Source organism: Corythoichthys intestinalis, chromosome 4, assembly GCF_030265065.1.
Source record: "Corythoichthys intestinalis isolate RoL2023-P3 chromosome 4, ASM3026506v1, whole genome shotgun sequence".
NCBI classification, from domain to species: Eukaryota; Metazoa; Chordata; class Actinopteri; order Syngnathiformes; family Syngnathidae; genus Corythoichthys; species Corythoichthys intestinalis.
Window position 1 is genome coordinate 7,929,692 of NC_080398.1, and position 24,540 is coordinate 7,954,231.

Consider the following 24,540-nt stretch of genomic DNA (forward strand, 5'->3'; position numbering starts at 1 on the left):
ATGCATCTAAACAAAACAAGTTTAGAGCGCACGGTAGTACTTTAGGTGTCAAATTCGACTAATGTAGGACGTTTCGCCGATGTAGCATATTTTGGCAGAACACCGGTTGAAAAACACTGCTCTAATTAATGGTTTATTCATGTTACAGTTTATTTTATCAATGACCTATTGGTATTAAAATTACTACACTATTGTAATTATTTTACTGTAGGCTAATTACAGGCTCCGGTTTTCCGGCAGCCCTTTCAATTTTTGTCTTAGCCTTAGTCTTTTGGACCAAAATACTTATTAGTCTTAGTCATATTTTAGTCGTTTCAAAATGTGTTCGTCTTCATCTACTTCTAGTCAATTAAACTCATCTAGTTTTAGTCGACATCGTACGATCAATATATGGGGACCAGGGGTCGCGTTAACCGAATATTTTCCGTCGTTGACCGGTTTTTTAAAACGGTGACGGAAAAAACTGAAGTCCATCCGTCATTTTGACAGGTTACAATTCACACCCCAGACCACAGGGTGGCGAGTGAGCGTATTAATTAGCTATTGTCTCTCTTAATGCATGACGTCGTTGGCCTTACTCGGAAAAATGTCAAGGCAACTGAGTGTTTGCCTGGCACGGCCGGACTGTTCTCCCTGTATTTTTCAAACACCGACAGAAAAGTCTGGGACACAGCCTCTCGAGTAGGTACAAAATCAATTGACAAATCAGATTTGTTTATTTGCGTGACGTGTTCTTCACGAGCAACGTCACTCTTGCGTGCCGAAAGTCGTCTCTACAACAACACGGATGGCGGGAGAGCTGAGAATATGTTCCAATCCGCGGTAAATTCAGTTTTAAATGAGCTAAAACACATCGACACGAGACATTGACAACAGTCTGTCTCGCGCTAGCCATGTTGAATAAACTCCATTCTCCTCGTATGTTTACTTCCGCGCGCAAGTCCCTCGTCCTGCCTTCGTCGCTTTGCTAACGGCACGTCTGCCCGTCGCTGATTGGTGCACTCCGCAGTCTGTTTGCCTCTTGTTAAGCTTGTTCGGACAGAATATTAATTAAAAATGAATGAAAACTAAATACTATTGAATATGTCATTATTATCATTTTAAAAATGTAAGTGACGGGTAAAAATAGATTATGACCGGATTTTTATGACACTGTCCGTCAAAATGACAGACAACGAAAAACTCTAGCGCAACCTCTGATGGGGACAGTGGTGATGATGATATTGAGAAGTGATTATTCTTATGGAAATTTCAAGGAGTGCCTAAAAAAAAGCTCGGCTTCTTTCCACTCCTTTTCGAGCTACATATGAATGTATTTTGTTATTATTTTGTTCTAACCATGTCATAATGAAACTTTTGCCTCAGTCGAGGCCAAGATAAGGAGAGCAAAAAGTTCAAATTTGAACCTGAAAATAAACCATAAACTTTCAGTTTTTCTTTTTTTCATATAACAAAACTTTTGACCTTGATTTAGCTCCATAAAACTTCAGGTCCAGATGGTTCCACTGCTGAGTTTTTCAAACAATTCTGCTTGATGAACGGCTGGGACATCAACAAGTTGATATTTTGCTCAATTTAATCCACAAAAAAACACAAGCTGTTCGAAGCGCTCGCCACCGAAACCTCTCCAAGCGCTCTAGTCCGGGACGGAGGGGTCCTCAAGCGGCTGGCGGAGCGGCGCCGAGACGTCAACTTGCCACCAGAGGTACTCGGTTCCGCCTCTGCGCCGTGCTGACTCAGCGGTTCCGGAGACCTTATAAACTGGCGGCGGGGCCGAGGAGCACCAGACGGCCAGGATGGAGCGATCGCTGGCCCTCGCTTTGGCGCTGATGGTCTGCTTCTTGCCCGCGCTCGACAGCGCGCCTTCAGGTGAGACTCCGCCAGTTATTTGTTTTTGGTCAGCAGAGCATTTGTTGTCATGGGGCAAATTTGATTTTTCATGATTCCTGATAGTAATGAAAGATATTTTTCCATTTTCCATGGCTGCCATAGATGTGGAATTCACTTCGTGTTCATTAGGAAACACTTTTTGCCAATTTCAGGGCATTTCGCTTTCTGTTGATTTCGGGGCAATTCCAATGTCCGTATGATTTTGTCACGAGTAGGGATCCAATCCATTTGAAGCAGGTCTGTCAGCTAATGAATGTTCAACGGTTACGTGAGCAGTCCGTGACCGATCTCTTGGTTGTTGATTTTAGAGTATCAGCTGGATTCGACGGTGACGCCGTGCGAGGCGCTGAGAAACGCCGCCGGGCCTCCGGAACGCCGCCCGCAATGCACGCATGACGGACGCTTCAGGTATGTCAGACACGTCTCCAGATCCAAGTGAAAGTCTTTTTGCGACCAATAGGGAGTCAGGAATACTGTAATCAAATGTCCAGACGTTGCGTTGGATGGGGATATTGCCTCTACCAAGATGGCCGCCGCATAGGCATGCCTTTATATCTGTTGGCGCATATACAGTGGCTTCCCTTAAAAATGGATTGATGGAACGCCACAGGTTTGCAATTTGCTGAAGGTGTATCTATATGGTGGCCATCTTGGTAGGGGCAATACATGGACTTATGTGAAATCAAGTTCATTTTTAAAATATTTTTTGTAGTGATTATGTTTACTGCCATCGACACAGATAGCTGTCCAATCGCGTCAATGTCCGTGAGCGCGTTATGTTCACGGTGTGTCCGTAGGCCTGTGCAGTGCAGCGGACGGGGCCAGGAGTGCTGGTGCGTGGATGCCAAAGGACAGGAACTCCCCGGGACGCGGACCAACAAATCCGTCCCGCAGTGTAAGACACCGGTTAGCGAGAGAGCGATGGTAGAAGAGGCTGAACGACGCGCCTGTGTTTGTCACGTCAGGCGCGTCGCCGTGTCACCTTCAGTCATCCCTGCGCTGCTCGCCGTCGGGCGACTTCCTGCCGGTGCAGTGCGACTCCGGCGTGGGGCAGTGTTGGTGCGTCGACCGGGACGGCATGGAGATATACGGGACCAGACAAAGGGGAACGCCGCACCGCTGTACGTACACACGCGCGCCAACCTTTGCTCCGTTGCATTGACCTCTGCCCCGTCGCAGGCCCCGGCAGCTGCGCGGCGCTTTCTCGACGTCTCCTTCACACCGCCGTCTCCTCGTCCGCGTCGCCTCAGTCTTCGCCGCCGCAGTGTTCCGAGGACGGCGACTTCCTTCCCGTTCAATGTCGGCTGGTCAACATGACGGACAGGCGAGAGCTGGACATCCTGCACGCCTTTAACACGTAAGAAACACACCGAGTTTGTTAGCGTTGCACCGAGACTAGTATTAGTATCGATTTGGCACCAAATTGGAATCAGAAAGTGCGAAGAATTCATGTGCTGATGGAGCGTAATACTTATTCTTTAAAATGTAGTTTCCAACTTCCTTACCCAAGATGGCCGCCAGCCAAGCATGCCCCCATATAAAAAGGAGCTCTTGTCACCTGTGTGACAAACTCATCTTAGCGTTCAAATTGCCCAAAAATAAACAGAAAGTGACCAGGAATCAACAGGAAGTGATCTGGTAATGCCCTAAAATTAGCAGGAAGTGACCCAAAATCAAAACAAATTGACCTTGAATCAACAGGAAATTATCTGGATTTATCCCCAATATAAACAGAAACTGGCCCCAATCAAGAGGAAGAGACTTATAAATGCCCTAAAATTGGCAGGAAGTGACTCATGATCAACAGGAATGGACCCAGAATTAACAGGAAGTGAACCAAAATCAAAATAACTTTACCTGGAATCAACAGGAAGTAATCAGGTAATGCCCTAAAATCGACAAGAAGTGACCCAAAGTCAGGAGAAATTGAACCGGAATCGACAGGAAGTGATCTGGAAATGCCCTAAACTCAACATGAAGTGACCCAAAAGCAAGAGAACTTGACCTGAAATCAATTGTAAGTGATCCGGAAATAGTGTAAAATTGACAGGAAGTGACCCAAACTCCACAGAAATTGACCCGGAATCAACAGGAAGTTACAAAATCAAGAGAACTTCAATAGGAAGTGATCCAGAAATGCCCTACAACCAGCAGAGTGACCCAAAATCAAGAGAACTTGACCCGGAATCAACAGGAAGTTACCCGGAATTGCCTCCAAAATAGAAAGTGACCCTGCATCAACTGGAAGTGATCCAAAAATGCCCTAAAATCAGCAGGAAATCACCAAAAATCAACAGGAAGTGAACTGGAAATTACTGTATATACTCAGAGTGTCCCTCAGCTGGTTGTAGGAGGTGCTGAGCAAGATGGTGTCGTCAGCCTACTCCAGGTCGGTCAGTTGGTAGTTGCCGAGGGACACTGCGGGTACTCGCTCACAGACCTTGCACATCAGGTGGTCAATTACACAAGCTGTGTCTCCACGTGACCTGGACCAAGACCAAATTTATGCATGTCGGTGAGGGACCTGATCCACCCCCCATCCTGCTTGGAAATGACACCGTAGAGGCTGTTAAGAGCTTTGTTTATCTGGGGTCCACGGTGACCGATAACGGGGATCTTAAATCAGAGGTTCTCCGCCGGAGAGCCCTGGCAGCCTCTGCCCTGCAGTCTCTCTGGAAACCACTCTGGCGTAACCAGGCCATCTTGCGGAAAATGAAGCTCCGAATTGACAACACCTCCGTACTCTCTATTCTCCTCTGTGGCTCTGAAACATGGCCCTTAAACAAGACACTGGCCGCAAGAATAGATGGTTTTGACAGCAGGGCTCTCAAGACCGTTTAGAACTTTAAGTGGCCCGGGCAAATCTCCAACGAAACCCTGCAGGCCCAGACAAATCAGCTCAGAGCCTCCCGCCTAGCCGACACAGTAATTTAGTAGTATCCGTTTCGAAATCGATAGCCAATGAAATAGTATTGATGCAACACTAGGTTTGGTCTTCGGTCTACTTAGACGTTTTTTTGTTGTGTTTGCATCAGATTCCCACAAGCCTTTTCCAACTTCAAATCTTTCCGGAAGTTCTTCCCGGGGGTTTCCGCCTACTGCTTCTGCTCTGACAGCAGAGGGCGCGAGATGACCGACACAGGTGAGGCCCGCCTTTTACCCCTCGCCGATGATATACGCTAACATTCGGGCGCAGGTGCGGAACTCTTGACGTCCGATGTGTACGACTCGGCATTCTCCGGCCCGGGCGTTGCCCGTTCCTTCGCCGAGTCCACGGTCTTTAAGGTTCTTCACAGGAGGACGCTGGGACTCCGGCTGGCCCTCGTCGGAAAATTCCGTTGTAAGGAACCTGACATCCAACCCGTTCCGCGGCCGGCGTAACGCTTGCGTCGCGGCAGGTCCGTCTGCTTGCGAGGAGGAGCGGAGGGCGTCCACGTCCGAGGCGTTCGTCCCGTCCTGCGAGGAGGACGGGAACTTCTCGTCCAAGCAGTGCCAGCAGGGGGGGCAGTGTTGGTGCGTGGACTCGGCGGGGGCGGAGCTTCCCGGTACGCGTCGCCGCGGAGACTCCCTGGTCTGCGGTGAGTGTTCGTTTCTTGTCGTGTCCTGAAACTGCTAGCTGTGTTGTGGTTTGCTTGTCAAACTGTTTTTGTTTCTGTTATTGCCAAAGGAGAACTACATCACCAATAATGCTTATTGGTCGATCAACCTCCATGAAGTTGGCTCTCCATTGGATGCAAATATAAAGAAAAAATATGTCTTAAGAAATTTCGTTTGTGCTGCTATCGTTTTTGAGATATTAGCAATTCAACTTGAGGTCAACCGCAGCACCTCGGTCGCAGCCACCTTAATTGCAACCCCTCCGGTCAATTTTGCAGTAAATGGGGGGCTGGGAGTCATACTCTACCAACTTCTGCGCTAAAGGACACCGAAATAATGCTAACATAGCCAAGATGGATACATGAAAAAGTTTGTTCAAGGCAATGAAGTTGACTTCTTGTTGTCTTTTCTCGCGGTAAAGGAAACGCCGCGTCCGAGGACTGCGCGTCTCTCCGCCGCACTTCCTTGTCCCGCTTGTTCTCGGGTCCCCTGGAAGCCCGTCTTCCCGTCCCCTCGTCGCCGGGTGTCTCGGTCTCCTGTCCGGCCCTCCTGCGCTCCGTCAAAGCTCTCCTTCCCCAGGAGGCGGACCCTCGGTCCTCCCTGTCTGTCGCGGCCGACGTCTTGCACGGGCTCTTCCCCTCTGCGGGCGGCGCTCTAGAGGCTCTGGCCGCCACATCTCCCGGGCGTCTGCAGGAGTTTCTGTTCGGCGGGAAGTTCCTGAAGAACGCGGCTACCTTCAATCTGAGCCGCGCGGTGGGAACACGGGGCGCCCTGCGTGCGGACGATGCCGCCAGCCCGCATCAGAACCTGGTACTCGCCGTCAGTCGGGCCATGGAGGACCGGGACTTCCTGGCCGGGGTGCGGCTCATCCTGACCGGAGCTTCGGGATCCGCCTCCGTGCGGCAGGTGCGTGCAAGAACTGCAGAAAATGTCACGCAAATTGACTAGCTCACGAGAAAATGCTTTCACTTTTAACTTCCTGTTGATTTTGGGATCATTTTGGGTCACTTCCTATTTTCAAGGCAATTGATCGTGTTACTTCCTGGTGATTTGGGTCACATCCCTTTGATTTTGTGTCAGTTCTGGATCACGTTTAGTCAATTTCCAGCAACTTACTGTTGGTTTTGTGGTCATTTTGGGTCACTTCCTGTTATATTTCACGGCAATTCCGAGTCACTTCCTCTTGATTTTGGGTTATTTCCTGCTTCAAAGCATTCCTGTAATAAACATGAAGGCTACTGGGCAGAACGGGAAAATGATTCTCTTTTTTGATGTTATTATTCACTGAATTGCGTCCGTCCTCACGTGTCCCCTCCCAGGCGCTGACCCCCACGTTCCGGGCGTGTGCCGGCAACGGCCGGGACGACGCGCTGTCCGTCTTCGTTCCCGACTGCGCGGCCGACGGTTCCTTCATGGAGGTGCAGTGTCAGGGCGGCGAGTGCTGGTGCGTGACCCCGAGAGGCGGAGAGTTGGCGGGGACGAGGACGAGCGGCGGACGGCCACGCTGTCCGTCTCTTTGCGAGAAGAGGAGGGCGGCGGCCCTGCAGACGCGAGACGAAATGGCGGCGGGGGCCGACGTCCAGGTTCCCGCGTGCTCGCCGGACGGAGGTTTCCTCCCTCTGCAGTGCGGACGCACGGGGTGTTTTTGCGTCGACCGGCAGGGGGCGCCGATTGCCACGCAGTCTCCAGGGGGTGCACTGGAATGTAAGTCATCAATAGATTTTTTTCTTCCATTTTTCATCCCTTCTTCGTCTTTTCTTTTAGGTCCTGACGCGGACTCCCAGAAGCCTCGCTCACCAACAGGTGAGAAAACACAAGCGTAGATGAGGCTAGATGTCTTGCGCAAGTGACTCGTCAGCCATCATAGGACAGGATCATTCCATCCTCATAACAATTTGAAGGGTGTCATTTGAAATATTTGCAGAATGCTTGATTTACAACATTCTTTACTCGAAAACTCCTGTCAAAAGATGGCCACCAGGTACTTGTGCAGTTGACTCCACCTTCAGACAGCTAGCCTTTCATATGTGTGTATGTATTGTCTTATGTGTGGTTGATTTCCCGTCCGGACGACGTGCAGGTGAATGCTCACGGGCCTTACAGGAAGTGGCGGCCTTCAGACAGGAAGTCAGCAAAATGGTGGCGCTCTCCAATTCCTCCCACCTACCGGCCGGATACTCTTACCTATTGGCCGAGGGCGTGCGCCTGACCTCGGAGGAGCTGGGTTCGGAGGAGGCGCAGCGCGTCTCCGATTGGCTGCTGAGTCGCTCCAAAGCTGCGCTGCGAATGGCCGCCTACTCCAGTGAGATCGCCGTTCAAATGGATTCGATGTTTAAACATTACAAACTTTTGCGTACCACTAGAGGGAGACCACGTGCCGTTAAGCTTTGCAAATTTTGAGAAGCTGCGTTTCCTCTCGTTGTTCAGCCTTGCAGATGCTGCAACCTGTGGGACGTCTCTCTTATCAGCCCTTCAGTCCAGAGTGTGACGACCACGGAGAATGGCGGCCCACGCAGTGTTACCACGGCAAAGGTCATAAAACACACACACGCATGCACACGTTCACACACTCACATTTGTGTGTACAGGTCAGTGTTGGTGCGTTGACGAACACGGCGAGTACGTTCCGGGATCGCTGAGCGAACGTTCGATCCCGCCGGTCAAATGTAAGCTAACGCACATGCACGCATGTATGGTTCAATCGCCTCTTCCAGTCCAAATGGATTGGACGTTGATCACTGTCAATGACACTAAGACATGATCATTCGCTAGCAACCTGCAATGAGAGCTCCCGTTTCGGCATTGAAAAAGAAATAAATCTGAGCAAATTAGGTTAATTTCAATGTCTACCATTGTGTTTGATGGGAATGTTGCCCCTACCAATATGGCCGCCACAGGGACACATCTTTTTACCTGTTGGTGCACATTTCACATCAGCATTCAAAGACTTCACATCGATCGAAAAACTTTGATTGCAAGAGGTATAAAGAGGCGAGACCCTGGCAAGCTGTCGTGGCGACGTGCCTACGTGGCGGCCATTTTGGTAGGGGCGACTATCCCCATTGAAGGCAGGCTCCACCTGGCAACGTGAGACATATGAAACACTTATCACGTGTCGTTCATCTGATATGGGAGTGCTCCCAATTAAAATGGATTGGACATCTACTGCTGTCAATGGTAAATAATGAGTTTATTTATGAAAAACGTCCAAGCCATTAGAACAGATGGCCATATTGGTAGGGGCATATTATCGTGATTTATGCTAGCTTGGAATTTGCTCACTTTTATTTCTTCGTCAGTGCCAAAACATGAGCTGTCAGCACTGGCGGGTATCGAATGACTATTTTTCAGAGCCATTGGCGGCAATGGAAGTCCAATCCATTCGGACTAGCAGGGCTGGAGGCGACTGTCTCATAAACGCCAAGGACGTTTATTTGTTGGAGGGACGGCGTGGCCATCTTCAGCAATACTTGTGTTTTGTCGTCCAGGTCTCACTCGCTGTCAAAGAGCTCGGAGTCACGGGCTGCTCTCCGGTTGGATGAAAGCCTCCAATGACACGGATGACACAGCGCCGGGCTACCGCCCACATTGTGACGAGGTACACCGTGTGCTCGCCCGCCCGCCATTCTTTTTACCCTGAGTTAACGGCTTAACTCATATATAAATGACATTGTTGACTTTTTTTTAAAGCAACACTATGTAACTTTTCAACCTTTACAAAATATTTTTTATAATATTTGTGATGTCGACTGAAAACTATGGCACCTCTTTTATAGCTTGAGAGGGTCTCTATCAAATTCGCCGGCACTAATTAACTTTGAGGAGGATGGCAGGAACCTTGCCACACCAAAAAATTACAAATGTGCTGACTGCTTTACGGCATACGTCACTTTCCCCTTTCCCAATTCATTATAAAAACCGATGCAAACGCTTTATCCCGAATTGTGCAAAGGTGGCAGAGCAACAAAAGAGACAAAACGTTTTGTCCGAGGGGGGAGAAAGGGAGGCTAACAGGATATACAGAATTAACATTGGCCCGGCTTTCGCTCACCGGCATGACTAGCCCCAACTAAGTCACACGGTTGCTAACCATCATATGCTATTGTTTAGCCATAACTGGATTCATGACCTTATTACTATTCATCCTTCACGCAGCCGCTGGAAACAGAAATGTTAATTCCGCTGCAGGTGATTGGGAGATTGATTTTTGATCGATTGATGAATTTACAACACTGTGCGGATGTGCGCCAGTCCTCACGGTAAACGCAGTCTTCCTTAAGGCAAAACACTACCGCTTTTGTCCACCAGTGTTGCTAAAAATCAACAAAAACTGAAAAGTTACACTGTGTTGCTTTAATGTAAAAAAAATTATAATTGACCTTTTTTTTCTCTCTGTAACTATATAAATATGTATTTTTTAAAATAACAATTTACACAATATTTACAATTTAGAAAAGCTCCGTGCCTAGCAGATGGTCAGGAACCGCTACTGACATTTTTGTGTCCGTTTGTCAGGATGGTCACTTCTCCGTTCTTCAGACAGAGGGCGCCGCAGGCTGGTGTGTTCACCCTGTGAGCGGCGAGCGACTGCGGGACGCCGCCCCGGGCCCAGACGGCCGGCTATCCTGTACGTGACAATTTGACACTACTTTCACTTTGCTCTTTGCCAGGGTTGTCATACAAAAAATTGGCTACTAACTATTTATTAATGAACTAAAAATGAAAATGAAACTATTAACCAATTACTAACTCACAAAAAATAGATAAAAGTCATGGAATTTTGACTAGAAAAATGAAACATCACCCGTCCACCGAGCATGAGTGCCCTCTAGTGGCAAAAAAAAAAAATCCTACCATGAAATGAAAACGATCATATCTCCGTTTTTCTAAGGTCTATCGGTGCCAAATAAAAACTGCGGGTGTTGCATTTTGCGCTTTCCAGTCCTGTTAGGGTTTGGGTCTGGTTTAGAGTAGTGTTACTTTAAATGATATTACTCGAGTACAAGTAGTCATCCCAAAAAATGTACTCAAGTACAGAACAGTACATTACTGAAAAGGATACTCAAGTAATGAGTAACTGTCCACGACGTCTGATACTTTTTCAAAACAAAGCCATATTTTTTCTCTCAATACGTCATCTATATGAACTGTTGTTATCATTATGCTTACTATACAATTATATGATTACTATTATAAGTGTCTGCGTGTCTTGAAAAGTGCTCTAGAAATAAAATGTTTTAAAATAAAATTTTTATCATTATTATATGACCATATTAGGCCAAAACAAATACACAAGAGTCATTGAGTTCTGACGAGAAAATTGAAACAGGTGCCTTCATGTTTTCGGGATCAAAGCATCGTTCCGCCTCGAACTTAATACCGGAACGGTGTTCCGGACCCTTCCGGCCCTCTTTCACCCCTGAAGGTTATATCATGTGATTGGTATCATGTGTTTATTGTTGCGACATCTCATTGGTGGATTAAGTAAAGTCCAATTTAATATGTAGAATCAAAAGGAAATGACAGCTCAAAGTAGTGGAGTAAGAGTAGCGTTTCTTCTTTACCAATCTACTCAAGTCAAAAGTATGGTGTGGTAAAACTACTCTAAGAAGTACATTTTTCTCAAAAAGTAAATGTAACACGTTGCTCCCTACCTCAGGTCCCAGCCAGTGCCAACTTCAGGGTCTCCAGTGCGGCCCTGACGGCTCCTTTGCTCCTCTGCGGTGTGACGCCACAACCTGTTGGTGCGTGTCCGAGGACGGACGGGAAGTGGCGGGAACCCAGGAACTCCGAGCGACGGGTCGCACCCCGTCTTGTGACTGTGAGTTCCGCCGCCGCTGCGACAGGAAATGCGCGCGGCGTGACCCCGGCGTCTCCATCAGGTCCCGCTTGTCCCGCCACCGTCGCTCGCGGCACCCTCTTGTGCCGCCCCGCGCAAGATGGCCGCCAGAGCTGCGAGCTGGTGTGCGAGCGCGGGTACGTCAACTCGCTTCCCGCACGTGGTTTCAAGTGCGACACGAGCGATCGCCGATGGGAGGGCGACCTCCGACCTCTGCCCGGAGCCTGTCAGAGTACGACCGTTGACCCGAGCCGGCGTTCCCCTACATTTTACCGGTACTCATGACTCGTTTGTACAGTGATCACGCCCCCTCAGCGGATGTTGGCGTCTCAGACGTGGTCGTTGGCGGCTCCTTGTTCGGACCCTGGAGCTCTACAATCGCAGCTCTTCCACGACATGACCACCGGGGGGCTCTGTTCGGCTCAGGTAGAGCGTAGAGACTGGCTTTTCAATGTCCACTCATTGTGTAGGATGGGAACATTGCCCTTACCAATATGGCTTCCGCTAGACCACATTTTTTCATTATACCTTTCGGTCTACATTTTGTGAAGACACATTGTTGGCCATTTTGGTACAGGCAGTTCTCCCAATCTCTTCTCGCATCTAATAAGTATTATTCCCTTGTTAAATGAATTGGACGTCCATTTTGCATCTAAGTGTTGATGAAAATAGTTGCAAATGGCTGCCTGTTTTTGATACTTGTAGCTCCCAGCATCCAGGCGCAGCATAGCACTATGTGACGACTCTTCAGTACGCGTGCGCTGCCACAACAACGCGTTGACCAACGTGACGGCCGCCTGGACCGTCTTGACCTCTGACCTCCCGACCTCCGAACTGCCCGACCTTCACGACGCAGGTGAGCGGTCGAGTGTGATGTGGCTGCCATTGATGGAACTAGACATCCAATCTGAAGCGGGAGGGGTGGCAGCATCATTGCCCCCTCTTACCTTTCATGGCCTCTACCAACATGGCTACATCAAAGTCATTAAGATTAAATCATAACTAGATTATTGTTTACTTTTGCTAGCGGTGTTCCTGAACATCTCGCATCTCCTGGAGCGATTTGAGCTCCTGCTTACGAAAGGCACGGACATCGCGGCGATCTCTCGATCGGACGCAGCGCCCTCGCTCCGAGCGGGCTGTTCCCGCAGCTACCGCCTGAGCGACGACGGCCGAGGCTGCGGTGAGTCAGATGACGACGATCGGAGCGCGCAGAGCAGTGACATCATCTTTGCGCGCAGTGGTTTGCCCTGCCGGCAGCTACTCCGCGGAAGGGGCGTGTCTCCTATGTCCCGAAGGAAGCTATCAGGATGCGGAGGGGCGGGACTCGTGCGACCGTTGCCCTGCCGGCTCCTCCTCCTCTCCCGGAGCTTTTTCCGTCAATCAATGTGAGCTTTCGGTCATCTGCAGGACTCGCGCGCGCTACCATACGTTGACTCACTCTGTGTGTCTATGCGCAGGCGTGACCGACTGTCAGAGGCGTGGCCTTCGTTGCTCCAGCGGCGGCGACTTCCTGCCTGCTCAGGCCGACCTCCCGTCTGGCAGGTGGAGTTGCTTTAATAGCAAGGGGGCGGAGCTAGAGTGGACCAGGAGTAATACGCCCCTCAAGGATGACGAATGCTCAGGTGTGTTGAACCGATACCATTTATTGGCTTCTGATGCCAATACTGTACCAATACGTGTTTCGTGGCAGAAGCATGAAAATCTTTTTCATCAACCGTGTTGTTAGGGGCCAGGTTCCCGTCCAAATCAATGCAATGACATTCAAATGAAGTCATAAACTAGCTTATTTCACCCCCAATTATGTCAAACATATCATCCGCCATTTGCTAATTTTCTGCCATTAACTTGGCTAGACGTCAAATCCATTTAAAGTGTAAGGGTTGACAGCAAATATTCTATTGCTGCCGCCCTCCTCCTTCGAATGGATTGGACATTTACTATCGATGAACTCGCCGTGCGTAGCTGGCGGCCATTTTGAGTAGGGCAGCCGGAGGTCGAAAATGGAATCTCAAAGTACCTACTGCACAGAATCGGCACGTCATTTTTTTTTTTTTTTTTTGGTACTCCCCGATACTGATGACATCATTTTTGTGACATATCGTGACAACCTTCAACCAATCAGAAAAAAGATTGACTTAATGAATGCCAGTTCATCTCTGCTCTGTGTGTGCGCGTTTCAGTTGTGTGTGCGTTTGATATGTTGAAGGAATGTTGAAGGAATCTGACCTTTTAGCCAGACTGCCAGAATCACGCCAGCCGAACGAGATGCCGACAACCCGGCCAACACGCCAAACTCCGCCCGTTCACTTTAGTCTTAACCCCTTGTACTGACTCCATTTTGAAAGCTGGAAAAAGGCTTTGGAGCACAAGTTGACCATTTATTCCGAGTCGACAGCAATCATACAGCACAGAGGGACCCAGGCGAGAAGGCAAGGTCACCATATCACAAGGTCAACAAAAGGTTCCTGAGGAAAAAATGACAATTATTAGTTATACATTCAGTCTTTTTCAAGTCTCTCGCGGGGAAGGCTGTGGGCTGAAGAAGGGTGTGCTTGGGCTTTGTTTAGGATTATTGTCTGTTTGTGGATTGGACAGGAGGATTCGGGAGTTACTGTTGTCAGGGCAATGAGGGTTGTGCATTTTGCCACCTCAGCGTCAAAGGGGCTCTTGGAGTCGTATCAGTCGTGTTATCAGTTGGATATCGGGCGTTCTCCGGTGTTCCTTGTGTTGGGAAAGGGCGTCCCGCCATTTGTTCTGGACTGTCCGGGAGAACTGATCGCGAGAGTTGATGGTGCAGACGTGGGCTTGTCAGCGTCAGTCTTGCTCAGTCGGCTGCATGATGCACACGTTGGGCTTCTGTGATAGGAAGGCGTCATGTATCTCTTATGCCCTATGTCAAATATGTTCTGCTTGTTTTCCTTAAACTATGGTATAATTGCTATTTATTTTATATTGGGTGTGTTAGAGTAATACAAACAGTAAATACGAGAAATGATAGTATTCCCTGATTGATTATATTAAGTGTGTTAGAGTAATGCAAACAGTTAGTACCTTTTCTCACAGGCACCGTCTATCTTCTTCAATGTATGTATTTTTTCATCCTGTAATGTATGTCTGTGTGTATGTAGTCTTACGCAGATTTGAGGCTGTCGCCAGGTCAGAGGTCATCTTTGGAGCTCAAGACACAGAAGTCTTGCAGAGCACGATCTCTGACCTCAGAAAATGTGCTCAAGGTAACACAACGCACACACACAACCACCCTGTATGTACATATTACAGTTGTTCTGTTGTCAATCACGCTCCTCCTTCAGCATGCGCATTGAACGCCTCCTGCCACCACGTGGCGCTGTTCGCCGGCCAATGTCAAATCTACAGCACGCACCCGCTGAACACGCGCTGCAACATTTCCGAGCAGGTACGCACATAGGCGCGTCTATACACGAACTGTGCTGACTGTGCACGCGTGTGTGTAGGTGAAAGGCTTTCTGGGTAACGGTCAGGCCGAGTTTTACGATCAGTTGAAATGCCTGGTGAGGGTGAAGGGCGTGGCCTCCGACACACTAGTCCTGCGGAAGATCGGTAAGTAACCGTAGCGATCGCAAAGCATGCGCGCATTTACGCGGTCGGGTGCGTTTCAGGGGCGGAGTCAACTTCGGACTTTGTGAGGTCGTCCATGTCGAAGGCGGAGTCCGGCGTGTTTAGGACGTGGGTGTTCGGCGACGCGTCGCTGGCCGATGCTCATCGCTTCTGCGAGACGGGTTGTCGCCGCGACGACTGTTGCCAAGGTTTTGTCCTCAACCGAAACAGCTTCAGCGGCGGTAAGATCAATCCACTTTTTCTTGATGCCAGTTTTCAGCAAAAACATGCGATTCAGCCAAAATTTGGACAAAAAATGATTTCGCTGACCCCCATTCATTCCCGAAGGCACGTTCACGTTTCCATTCACTTCTAAAGAATTTCAACTCAGACTTGCAAAAAAATCTCCATTTGGCAGTCATTATTTTTTACAAAAAAAAACATTGTCAAATTTCCCTAAAATCAACAGGAAGTAACCCGGAAATGCCCCAGAATCACCAGGAAGTGACTCAAAATGAATAGGAATTGACCCAAAATGATCAGGATGTGACCCGAATTGCCCCCAAAATAAACAGGAAGTGAGCCAAAATCAACGGCGAGTGAACTAAAATGCCCCGAAATTAATCATAACATGACCCCTATCTACAGAAAGTTATGAATTGCCAAAAATGAATAGGAAGTGACTGAAACTGAACTGGAAATTACCTAAAGAGAACAGGATTTGACCCGGAAACGCCCCAGAATCATCAGGAAGTGACCAAAAATCAATAGGAATAGAGCCAAAATTATGAGGAAATGACCTTAATTGCCCAAAAATAAAAAGCAAGTGACCCAAATTCAACGGCGAGTGAACTAAAATGCTCCAAAATTAATCGTAAAATGACCCCCTATCTACAGGAAGTGATACATAAAGAAGAATTGACCCAAAATGATCAGAAAGTGACCTGGATTGCCCCACAACGAACAGGAAGTGACACGAAATCAACAGGAAGTGAACTGAAATGGCCGGAAATGAATAGAAAAATTACCCCATATCTACAGGAAGTGATGCATAAATGGTCAAAAATGAATAGGAAGTGACTTGAAGAGAACAGGAATTGAACCGGAAATGCCCCTGAATCATCAGGAAGTTGCCCAAAATGAATAAGAATTGACCAAAAATGATCAGAGTTAACTGAATTGCTCCAAAATAAACAGGAAGTGAACTGAAAGGCCCTAAAATGAATAGGAAAATGACCCCATATCCACAGGAAGTGATGCATTAATGGCCAAAAATAAATAGGAAGTGACGTGAAGAGAACAGGAAGTTACCCTGAAAAACCCCAGAATCCTCAGGAAGTGACCCAAAAGCATCAGGAAGTGACATGAATTGCCCCGAAATCAAGAGGAAGTGACCCAAAATCAATTAAAAGCTTCTGTATCCCGCCCCCCTCAGGTTCTCTGCTCTGCGGTTGGCTGAGATCACCGCCCGTCTTGACGTGTGGCCAGCGGGACTGGGACGTGACTGGACGCGGCGCCGCCAATCGTATTTGTGGGGCGGGGCTAGCATACAACAAGGGCCAACGCAACTTTCTCTTTGACTTTGGCGGACAGAAGTTTACCATCGGTAAGAATTTTGGCAAATCTGCCATCGTTTCGACGCGATGACGAATGAAAGGTTTTTTGTCGTCGCCAGACGAGTCGGCGCTTCCCGCGTCGACCGCTTCCAAAAAGGATTACCAGGCGTCCTTGGTGGACTTCCAGGCCGTCTACCTGGCAAGCGGTACGGCATCGTCTTAACCACGCCCCCGGCTCGCCGCGTGACCTCTTTTCTTTCCGCAGACCCCTCGGATGCCGCTTCCTGTGCGCTGGATCCCGTCTTGACTCCGCCTCTTGATGGTTGGTACTGTCAAGTGTGTGACAAAAAGGGGTTCAAAATAGAAGTAGTTAAGAGTTCATTTTAATGTTCATCCTTTGGCTTGATGGGACCGTTGCCCCTACCAATATGGCCACCGCACGGGCATATCTTTAAAGCTATTGGTGCGCGTTTCATGTCACCTTTCAGTCTTCACATCGAGCGATCAATAAACTTTAATCACAACAGGTATGAGAATGTGAAACACCACCAAGCTGTAGTAGAGACGAGACTAGCCCAGGTGGCGGCCATATTGGTAGTGGCAACTCATCAATGGCAGGTTCCACCTTGCATCGCGAGACGTATGATACACTTATCGCGTGCCGTGATCTTCTGTTGCAAACGTCTATTGCTGTCAGGGACAAATAATGAGTGCCATTAGTATTACTAGCGACATGCCTATATGGCAGCCATCTTTGTAAGGGCAAGATTCCCATCAAACCCAATCAAGGCTACCATTGTGAATGGCACTGAATGCGTGTTATGTTCATGGGGTTTACGTGCGTCCAGATGGATTGGACATCCATCCCTGTCAATGGCACTGAAACCTGTATTTGTGTGTGCATGCGCGCAGGTTCAGTGCAGATGAAGTTCTCAGCTCTCCCCAACGACGACGTGTCGGCGGATGCTGGGACGTCGCTCCCCGTTCTGTCTTTCCTGCTCAACAAGAAGACCTTCACTTCCCAGCAGGCTTTGCTGTGGTGCCTGACGCGTACGTGCCGAAACGCTGCCCCGTGAGGGGAAAAAAAAAAAAAAACGGCACTCACCAGACACTTTTGACGTCAGGCTGCGACGGCGAAGCCGGCTGCTCGCTGGCCCGGGTGGACTCGGCCCGCTCGCCGGCGGGTTTCCACGACTGCTCGATGTTTCCTGACACTCGCGTGTGCGGCGCCTACGACACGCCGCTGAGACGACCCTGTCGCGTCCTACTGGACGGGAGGCTTAACGGCGTTTTTAGCAAGAAAGGTACGCAAGTCGGCTTGTGTATAAATTGCATTTTTGTTCCCCAGAACAAAAGATTCATGAAAATCAAAGACTAAAAACAGGATACAGTGATCCCTCGCTACCTGGGCTTCAAACTTCGTGCCTTCAGTTCATCATCATTCAAATAAAAAAAATAGATGAGCTGCCCCAAGCCAATCACGTAGTCTCCCTTTCGCTCTTTGTTGGTCAGGCAGTGAATGCACTGGGTTTGCTTATTAAGGTAACGATGATTGACAGACGTTTAATGTTTGAAGTTGGCACCTCTGGCAAGATCAAAGTGCCGCATGCGTCAATTGTCATTTAACTTGTTAAACAGTTGCTGTGGCAACTCATTGTGCGTAAGTGAGCGGATTTAAGTGGACTCACTCAATGAAGCTTTTAATAAAGTCAAGCATTTTTCTGCTTTTTTCTTGTTTAGAAATAATTCTGTGGGACAGTAACATGTTTAAAAATTATCATAATTATTATATTTGAGGTGCTCAAAAACCATTTATTCAAATATATATATATAAGTTTAAAAAAATATATATCCTGAGGATTTTTTGTTTTTTTCAACATGTCTTAAGATATATATATATAATCTTTCCAACGCTAAATCTGAATACATTGAACACACAGTTTTATTTTTTGTGGGGGGGGCACTACACTACTTCCGGGTTTTTCACTTATTGCGACAAGTTCTGGTCCCCATTAACCGTGAAAAAGGAAGTATCACTGTATTGTTTTTTTTTCATCAATAATAATAATGATAGCAATAAGGATACTTATAATAATATATATGTACATAAGAAAATGTATTTGTAAAAAAAAAGTTTTTTTAAAATTGCGCAATAAGTACATTAATGATGAATATTTTATATAAAATACACAGTATAATAATAAAATATATGTAAATACTGTAAATACAGTAGGCCTATATTGTATATAATTTAGGGCTGTCAAACGATTAAAATTTTTAATCGAGTTAATTACAGCTTAAAAATTAATCGCAATTCAAACCATCTATAAAATATGCTATATTTGTTTGTAATTTATTTTTGGAATGGAAAGATAAGACACAAGACGGATATATACATTCAACATACAGTACATAAGTACTGTATTTGTTTATTATAACAATAAATCAACAAGATGGCATTAACATTGTTAACATTCTGTTAAAGCGATCCATGGATAGAAAGACTTGTAGTTCTTAAAAGATAAATGTTAGTACAAGTTATAGAAATTTTATATTAAAACTCCTCTTAATGTTTTCGTCTTGATAAAATTTGTAAAATTTTCAATCAAAAAAATAAACTAGTAGCTCACCATTGTTGATGTCAATAGCTACTTACACAATGCTCATGGGTGCTGAAGCCCATAAAATCAGTCGCACCCAACCGCCAGCAGGGAGCGACAAAACTCCCAAAAACATTGCACTTTTTTGTCATTTTAACATGATTAATTTAAAAAATTAATTACCGCCCGTTAACGCGATAATTTTGACAGCTCTTATATAATCAATATAAAATTAAATATAAAATAATAAGAGGAAATTTACTGTCCCCCCCCCCTTGTTTTTTCAAGACAACATAAAACATTAAGGGATGAAATAAAAGGTTAACTTTTTTGTTCCTGCTTTAAAAAAAACCAATAGTAATAGCATTTTCATACTTGTTTTGAATTCTTAGGCTTAAAAAACAATAAAGGAAATATTTACTGGAAATATTTACTCTCAAGAGGCAGAAAAACAAGAAGTTGGAACTAAATCAACGCACCAACTATCAAAAAAGCTGTTGATTCATATGCTCTCCCAGTCATTCTGGCATCGCTAAAGCCATCGCACCCAAGATGTGTGTTTTTTGTTGCCAGTGGACCTCCTGGGTCCGGTAAAGAGCTTCTACCAGCGAGTCCCCTTCCAGAAGATGGTCTCCTATTCGGTGCGCCGTCGCGTCAACGTGGAGGCAAACTTGTCGCTGCCCGATGGGTAACGCTCGCACACACCCACGCCGGGTATTCAACATGTAACTCGGGGGCTTTCGCAGGTTCGTGGCTTGCGAGCGCCGTTGCGACGAGGACGCTTGTTGCCGTGGTTTCGGCTTTATCCGAGACTCCAAAGATGGTAATGCACACGTCCGACATACATGTAATGCATACGGTTGGGGCCAAAAACAACTTCTGTTTACCTACTTTTACACTGACGCTATAAGAAACGGGTAATGCAAAGATGACACATACATACAACTCACAAACAATACATGTAAGAAACGGATAACACATGAAAGCTACATCATATAAAACATAGGTAATAAACACGAAATAAACATGTAACACCAACATGTAGCATGCATGTGCCACCAAATAACACTTAACAGCTTTAATGCTATTTCTGTTGCTATGCTATTGCTATGGGAGGGGGTGGTAGCAGTTCAAATGGATTGGACGTCCGTCGCCTTCAAAACATCATTATTCACTACCGCCTGTACGGATAGCTCACATTTCGACATTGACAAAAAAGTCAAACGGAGTAAATTACAAGTTCATTTCAATGTCCACTGTTGTATTTGATGGGAAGGTTGCCCCTACCAACATGGCCGCCGCATGGGCACATCTTTATACTAGGGCTGTCAAACGATTAAAAATTCGAATCGAGTTAATCACAGCTTAAAAATTAATTAATCGTGATTAATCGCAATTCAAACCATCTATAAAATATGCCATATTTTTCTGTAAATTATTGTTGGAATGGAAAGACACAAGATGGATATATACATTCAACATACTGTACATAAGTACTGTATTTGTTTATTATAACAGTAAATCAACAAGATGGCATTAACATTAACATTCTGTAAAAGCGATCCATGGATAGAAAGACTTGTAGTTCTTAAAAGATAAATGTTAGTACAAGTTATAGAAATTTTATATTAAAACCCCTCCTAAATGTTTTCGTCTTGATAAAATTTGTAAAATTTTCAATCAAAAAATAAACTAGTAGCTCACCATTGTTGATGTCAATAGTTACATTACATTATGGTGCTTAAACCTATAAAATCAGTTGCACCAAAAGGCCAGCAGAGGGAGACAAAAAACAAGTAACAAGTGGACATGACACTGTTCTGTCATTTTAATCTGTTTGAGCGGGGCATGTGCGTTAATTGCGTCAAATATTTTAACGTGAATAATTTAAAAAATTAATTACCGCCTGTTAACGCGATAATTAGTACTTTATACTTATCGGCGCTCATTTCATGTCTTCATGTCGATCGATCATCATCATCAACCAAGCATCACGAGGCATATTAAACACTCATTTATCTATTGTGAGAGTGTATTGCTCCCAGTTCAAATGGATTGGACTCTTCCGAATTTGCACAATTTTTTATTCTTAAAATGTCAAAGTGGTGAATGAATGATGAAAATGGTTGCAATGCCATTGACATCTACCATTGTGAGTGGGCTAATGCTAGCATTTGTTACGCATAACGTAACGCACGCATGCAACTGTGTGGACCTCCACAGGTGGCACAGGTGTCGTGTGCGTGATTCTGATCAGCCTCGGGATTCAAACATGCACCGAAGACCGGCAGAGCTCGTGGAGCGTCGGAGATTGTCGACAAAAGGACGTTCACACGGCGCCGACGCCCTTCGGCTGGTACCAGAAACCTGGTAAATCCAAGGAGCACGTGCGTACGCATGAGCAGAGCGTGTAAAAGTCCGCCTTCTGTCTTCAGTCAATCAGTGGACTTCGTCTCCTGGTTTGTGTCCTGCCTTTACTCTGCCAACTTTGAAGAACAACGGTAAGATCACATTTACACTTGGGCTACCATTGACGTCCAATCAACTTGGACTGGGAGGGCTGACGGCGATCAAACTGGTGATAAATGCTTGAAAATAGAGCAAGTTATAAGTTCATTTCATTGTACTGTACACTCGTCGTGTTTTAGGGTAAAGTTGCCTTTACCAAGATGGCTGCCGGATGGGCATGTTTTTAAATCAGTTAACTTGATGGCCTTGAAACATTCAATGCCAGTTTTAACAGATTTGATATATAAGATTGACATTTCATTTCATGAAATAAAGTCCCAATGCGGCATCCATCTTGGTAGGGGCAACTTAACCGTCAAACACAATGAGCGGGCATTTAAATGAACTTACTAACTTGTGCCATTTTCAACCAATTGTCATCCGTTTGTTCACCGCCAGCCCTCCCGGTCCAATCTTTGCCGTACCACTAGAGGGAGCCACAGGTGGTACTTGCACCACATTTCAACAATCACTTAGTACATTTTTGTTGTCGTGTCAGTGTCGACGGACGACTGGACTCTGCTGCCCGAGTCGTCGCTTCTGCTGGATCCGTCGTCTCCTTCTTATGATGTCATCCACATCAGCCGTGACATTGCCACCGACCCGGACCGGACCAGGGACTGGTGCCTCCAAGGTAAGAGCCAATCGCTACTTTTGACTCTCGTGTCGAGAAGATGATCTCATTGGTTGCCATTGACGGCTCCAGATGACCGGTCCGATCCAAATGGTTCAGGCATCTAGCGCCGTCAATGGCCCAGAAACGTCATCGTCGCATCATGGCCACACCGTTTGTTGTTTCAGCTTGCCGGGAGGCGGAGACTTGCGCAGCCGTGTCATTAGCGGAATCGCCGTCGGCCACTCGCTGCGTCCTTTACCCGGACACCACCTTGTGTGGCCTAAGCTCCGCCCCCGACTCGGGAAGCCCCGCCTTCTCCTGCCGTCTGGTTGTCAGAGAGCCCGCCCCTCGCGTCTACTTGAGGACAGGTGGGCCAATCGCAAAGCCTGTGTGTTTTTTGCGTGGGTGTGTACATGTTTTATGCAATTGTGTTATTTTTGTGTGCTCGCACACTTTTTGAAAAATGAAAATATATGGATAAAATAAATAATTTTTTAAATAAAGTGACCATGCGTTATCTTCCGTCAGTTCCGTCGTCGTCCGCGATGAACGTCGCCATCGAGGGCCACGGCACCCTACGGGGCGTCATCGCAGAAACGGCGTCGGGCTCGGACCGGAAGCGTGTGCTCCGGTTCCTCGGCGTACCGTACGCTCGCCCGCCCACGGGATCCCTCCGTTTTCGAGAGGCGCTGCCGCCCGATTGGACGGGAACTTGGGATGCCACCCGTATGCGGTAGGCGAGAGCGGGCGCTCGATGTCCGCGTACAATGACACTGACACGCCTGCATGTCCTTCAGGTCCATCTGCGTCCAAGCGGGCAGAGCCGACGGCGACGAAGACTGCCTGTACCTCAACGTCTTCAGGCCCGCCGCCACGGTGACGCCCCTTTTCGCTCGCGTGCAAATGAGGTCACGTGACGTCAGCTGACATTTCTGTTTGTCTTCATTTGGTCAGAGGGGGCGCCTTCCCGTGCTGGTCTTCTTCGTCAACGCTGCGAGCGATCGCGGCCTGGACGGCTCCGCCCTGGCGGCCGTCGGGAACGTGGTGGTGGTGACGGCCACCTACAGGACGGCGGCGCTCGGCTTCCTCAGCGCGGGTCAGTAGTACTCTTGTCACCATATAAGCTAGCGATAGCTTCCGTAGGTGGTCATGCGTCACCGGTATGTGGTCTACAGCTCACCCGATTTGTAACCCTAACCCCAATTACGCCCACATTAACGCTAGCTCCCTCTGGTTTCTGCTAGCGACCACTAGCTTCCACTACCTACTGCTAGTCAGACATTTTAATGCCATAAAACTGAGCAATGATGTAAACATTTAACATTAAATAACATATATAGTTGACTCAAAATGAATAGAAATGAATGAAAGGTTTGTGGCACACCCCCACAAAGCCACACCCACCCATTTAACTAAAAAAAGGCACCGCCCCCTTCAGGCTCGTCAGATCTGCCCGGCAACTACGGCGCATCCGACCAGAAAGCGGCGCTGCTCTGGGTCCGCGCCCACATTTCCGCATTGGGCGGAGACGAGAGCCGAGTGACGGTGGGGGCGGAGCGTGGCGGCGCCGACATCATCAGCCTACGCCTCCTCAGCCGCACGCCCCTTTTCCAGCGCATGCTCCTTATGGTGAGTGTGCGTCTCTTATCGTATGTCAAAGCGTACGTCAATTTCATGTTTGTTTTTATAAAGCACGTATTTGCCATCGACAGTGACGGACGTTCAATCTATATGGACTTGGGTGACTAGCATTGAATCATTATGTTGCAGTGCCATTGACGGCAATAGACGTCCAATCCATTTGCACCGGGAGCTCCTTTAACTAACTACTTTATGATCGTTTGAACGATCACTGCCGATACGTCCCTGTCCAAATGGATTGGGCGTCTATCGCCCTCAATGGCAGCCAGTGAGTTAATTTATGAAACAAAATTAAAACTATTAGAGTAGTAGCAAAGTTGGTGATGTTACCTGCTCATTATAGTGTGCCCATGTGGCACCCATCTTGGGAGGGGCAACTTTAGCATCAATCACAATACTTGGACATTGAAATGAAGTTTTTCAACCAACTGTCGTCAGTCTGATCGCTGCCAGTCCAAATGGATAGGACGTCTACCTCCGTCAATGGCAGCCAATGATTTATTTTATGAAATGACATTAAAGTCGTTAGAATAGTACAGGGGTCGGCAACCCAAAATGTTGAAGGACCCATATCGGACCAATAAACAAAAAAACAAATATGTCTGGAGGCACAAAAAAATAAGAAATCTAAGCCCGATAATGAAGGCCACACATGCTGAATGAATCTATATTAGCTATATTAGCCTACTACCAAAATGACTAAGTTGACTACAG

General features: G+C 47.1%; 1 protein-coding gene across 1 annotated transcript in view; it reads left to right on the forward strand.

Moving 5' to 3' along the window:
- Positions 1-1,796: 1,796 nt before the first annotated feature.
- The window catches only part of tg (thyroglobulin), a 28,252-nt gene continuing 5,508 nt past the window's right edge, over positions 1,797-24,540 (forward strand). Inside the window, exons 1-42 of the mRNA XM_057834938.1 lie at positions 1,797-1,869; positions 2,199-2,298; positions 2,688-2,785; positions 2,856-3,011; positions 3,070-3,247; positions 4,926-5,032; positions 5,087-5,230; positions 5,289-5,468; positions 5,909-6,393; positions 6,807-7,191; positions 7,252-7,290; positions 7,568-7,789; positions 7,915-8,019; positions 8,076-8,153; positions 8,976-9,085; positions 10,003-10,114; positions 11,147-11,308; positions 11,370-11,558; positions 11,625-11,752; positions 12,032-12,182; positions 12,354-12,509; positions 12,568-12,714; positions 12,787-12,951; positions 14,458-14,562; positions 14,641-14,744; positions 14,803-14,908; positions 14,968-15,147; positions 16,341-16,511; positions 16,581-16,667; positions 16,727-16,783; positions 17,374-17,511; positions 17,586-17,765; positions 19,635-19,749; positions 19,808-19,884; positions 21,285-21,431; positions 21,497-21,562; positions 22,069-22,203; positions 22,371-22,553; positions 22,714-22,918; positions 22,983-23,061; positions 23,140-23,281; positions 23,624-23,814. Of these exons, the coding sequence (XP_057690921.1) occupies positions 1,797-1,869; positions 2,199-2,298; positions 2,688-2,785; positions 2,856-3,011; positions 3,070-3,247; positions 4,926-5,032; positions 5,087-5,230; positions 5,289-5,468; positions 5,909-6,393; positions 6,807-7,191; positions 7,252-7,290; positions 7,568-7,789; positions 7,915-8,019; positions 8,076-8,153; positions 8,976-9,085; positions 10,003-10,114; positions 11,147-11,308; positions 11,370-11,558; positions 11,625-11,752; positions 12,032-12,182; positions 12,354-12,509; positions 12,568-12,714; positions 12,787-12,951; positions 14,458-14,562; positions 14,641-14,744; positions 14,803-14,908; positions 14,968-15,147; positions 16,341-16,511; positions 16,581-16,667; positions 16,727-16,783; positions 17,374-17,511; positions 17,586-17,765; positions 19,635-19,749; positions 19,808-19,884; positions 21,285-21,431; positions 21,497-21,562; positions 22,069-22,203; positions 22,371-22,553; positions 22,714-22,918; positions 22,983-23,061; positions 23,140-23,281; positions 23,624-23,814 (6,138 nt within the window). The remainder of the gene's footprint in view (positions 1,870-2,198; positions 2,299-2,687; positions 2,786-2,855; positions 3,012-3,069; positions 3,248-4,925; positions 5,033-5,086; positions 5,231-5,288; positions 5,469-5,908; positions 6,394-6,806; positions 7,192-7,251; positions 7,291-7,567; positions 7,790-7,914; positions 8,020-8,075; positions 8,154-8,975; positions 9,086-10,002; positions 10,115-11,146; positions 11,309-11,369; positions 11,559-11,624; positions 11,753-12,031; positions 12,183-12,353; positions 12,510-12,567; positions 12,715-12,786; positions 12,952-14,457; positions 14,563-14,640; positions 14,745-14,802; positions 14,909-14,967; positions 15,148-16,340; positions 16,512-16,580; positions 16,668-16,726; positions 16,784-17,373; positions 17,512-17,585; positions 17,766-19,634; positions 19,750-19,807; positions 19,885-21,284; positions 21,432-21,496; positions 21,563-22,068; positions 22,204-22,370; positions 22,554-22,713; positions 22,919-22,982; positions 23,062-23,139; positions 23,282-23,623; positions 23,815-24,540) is intronic.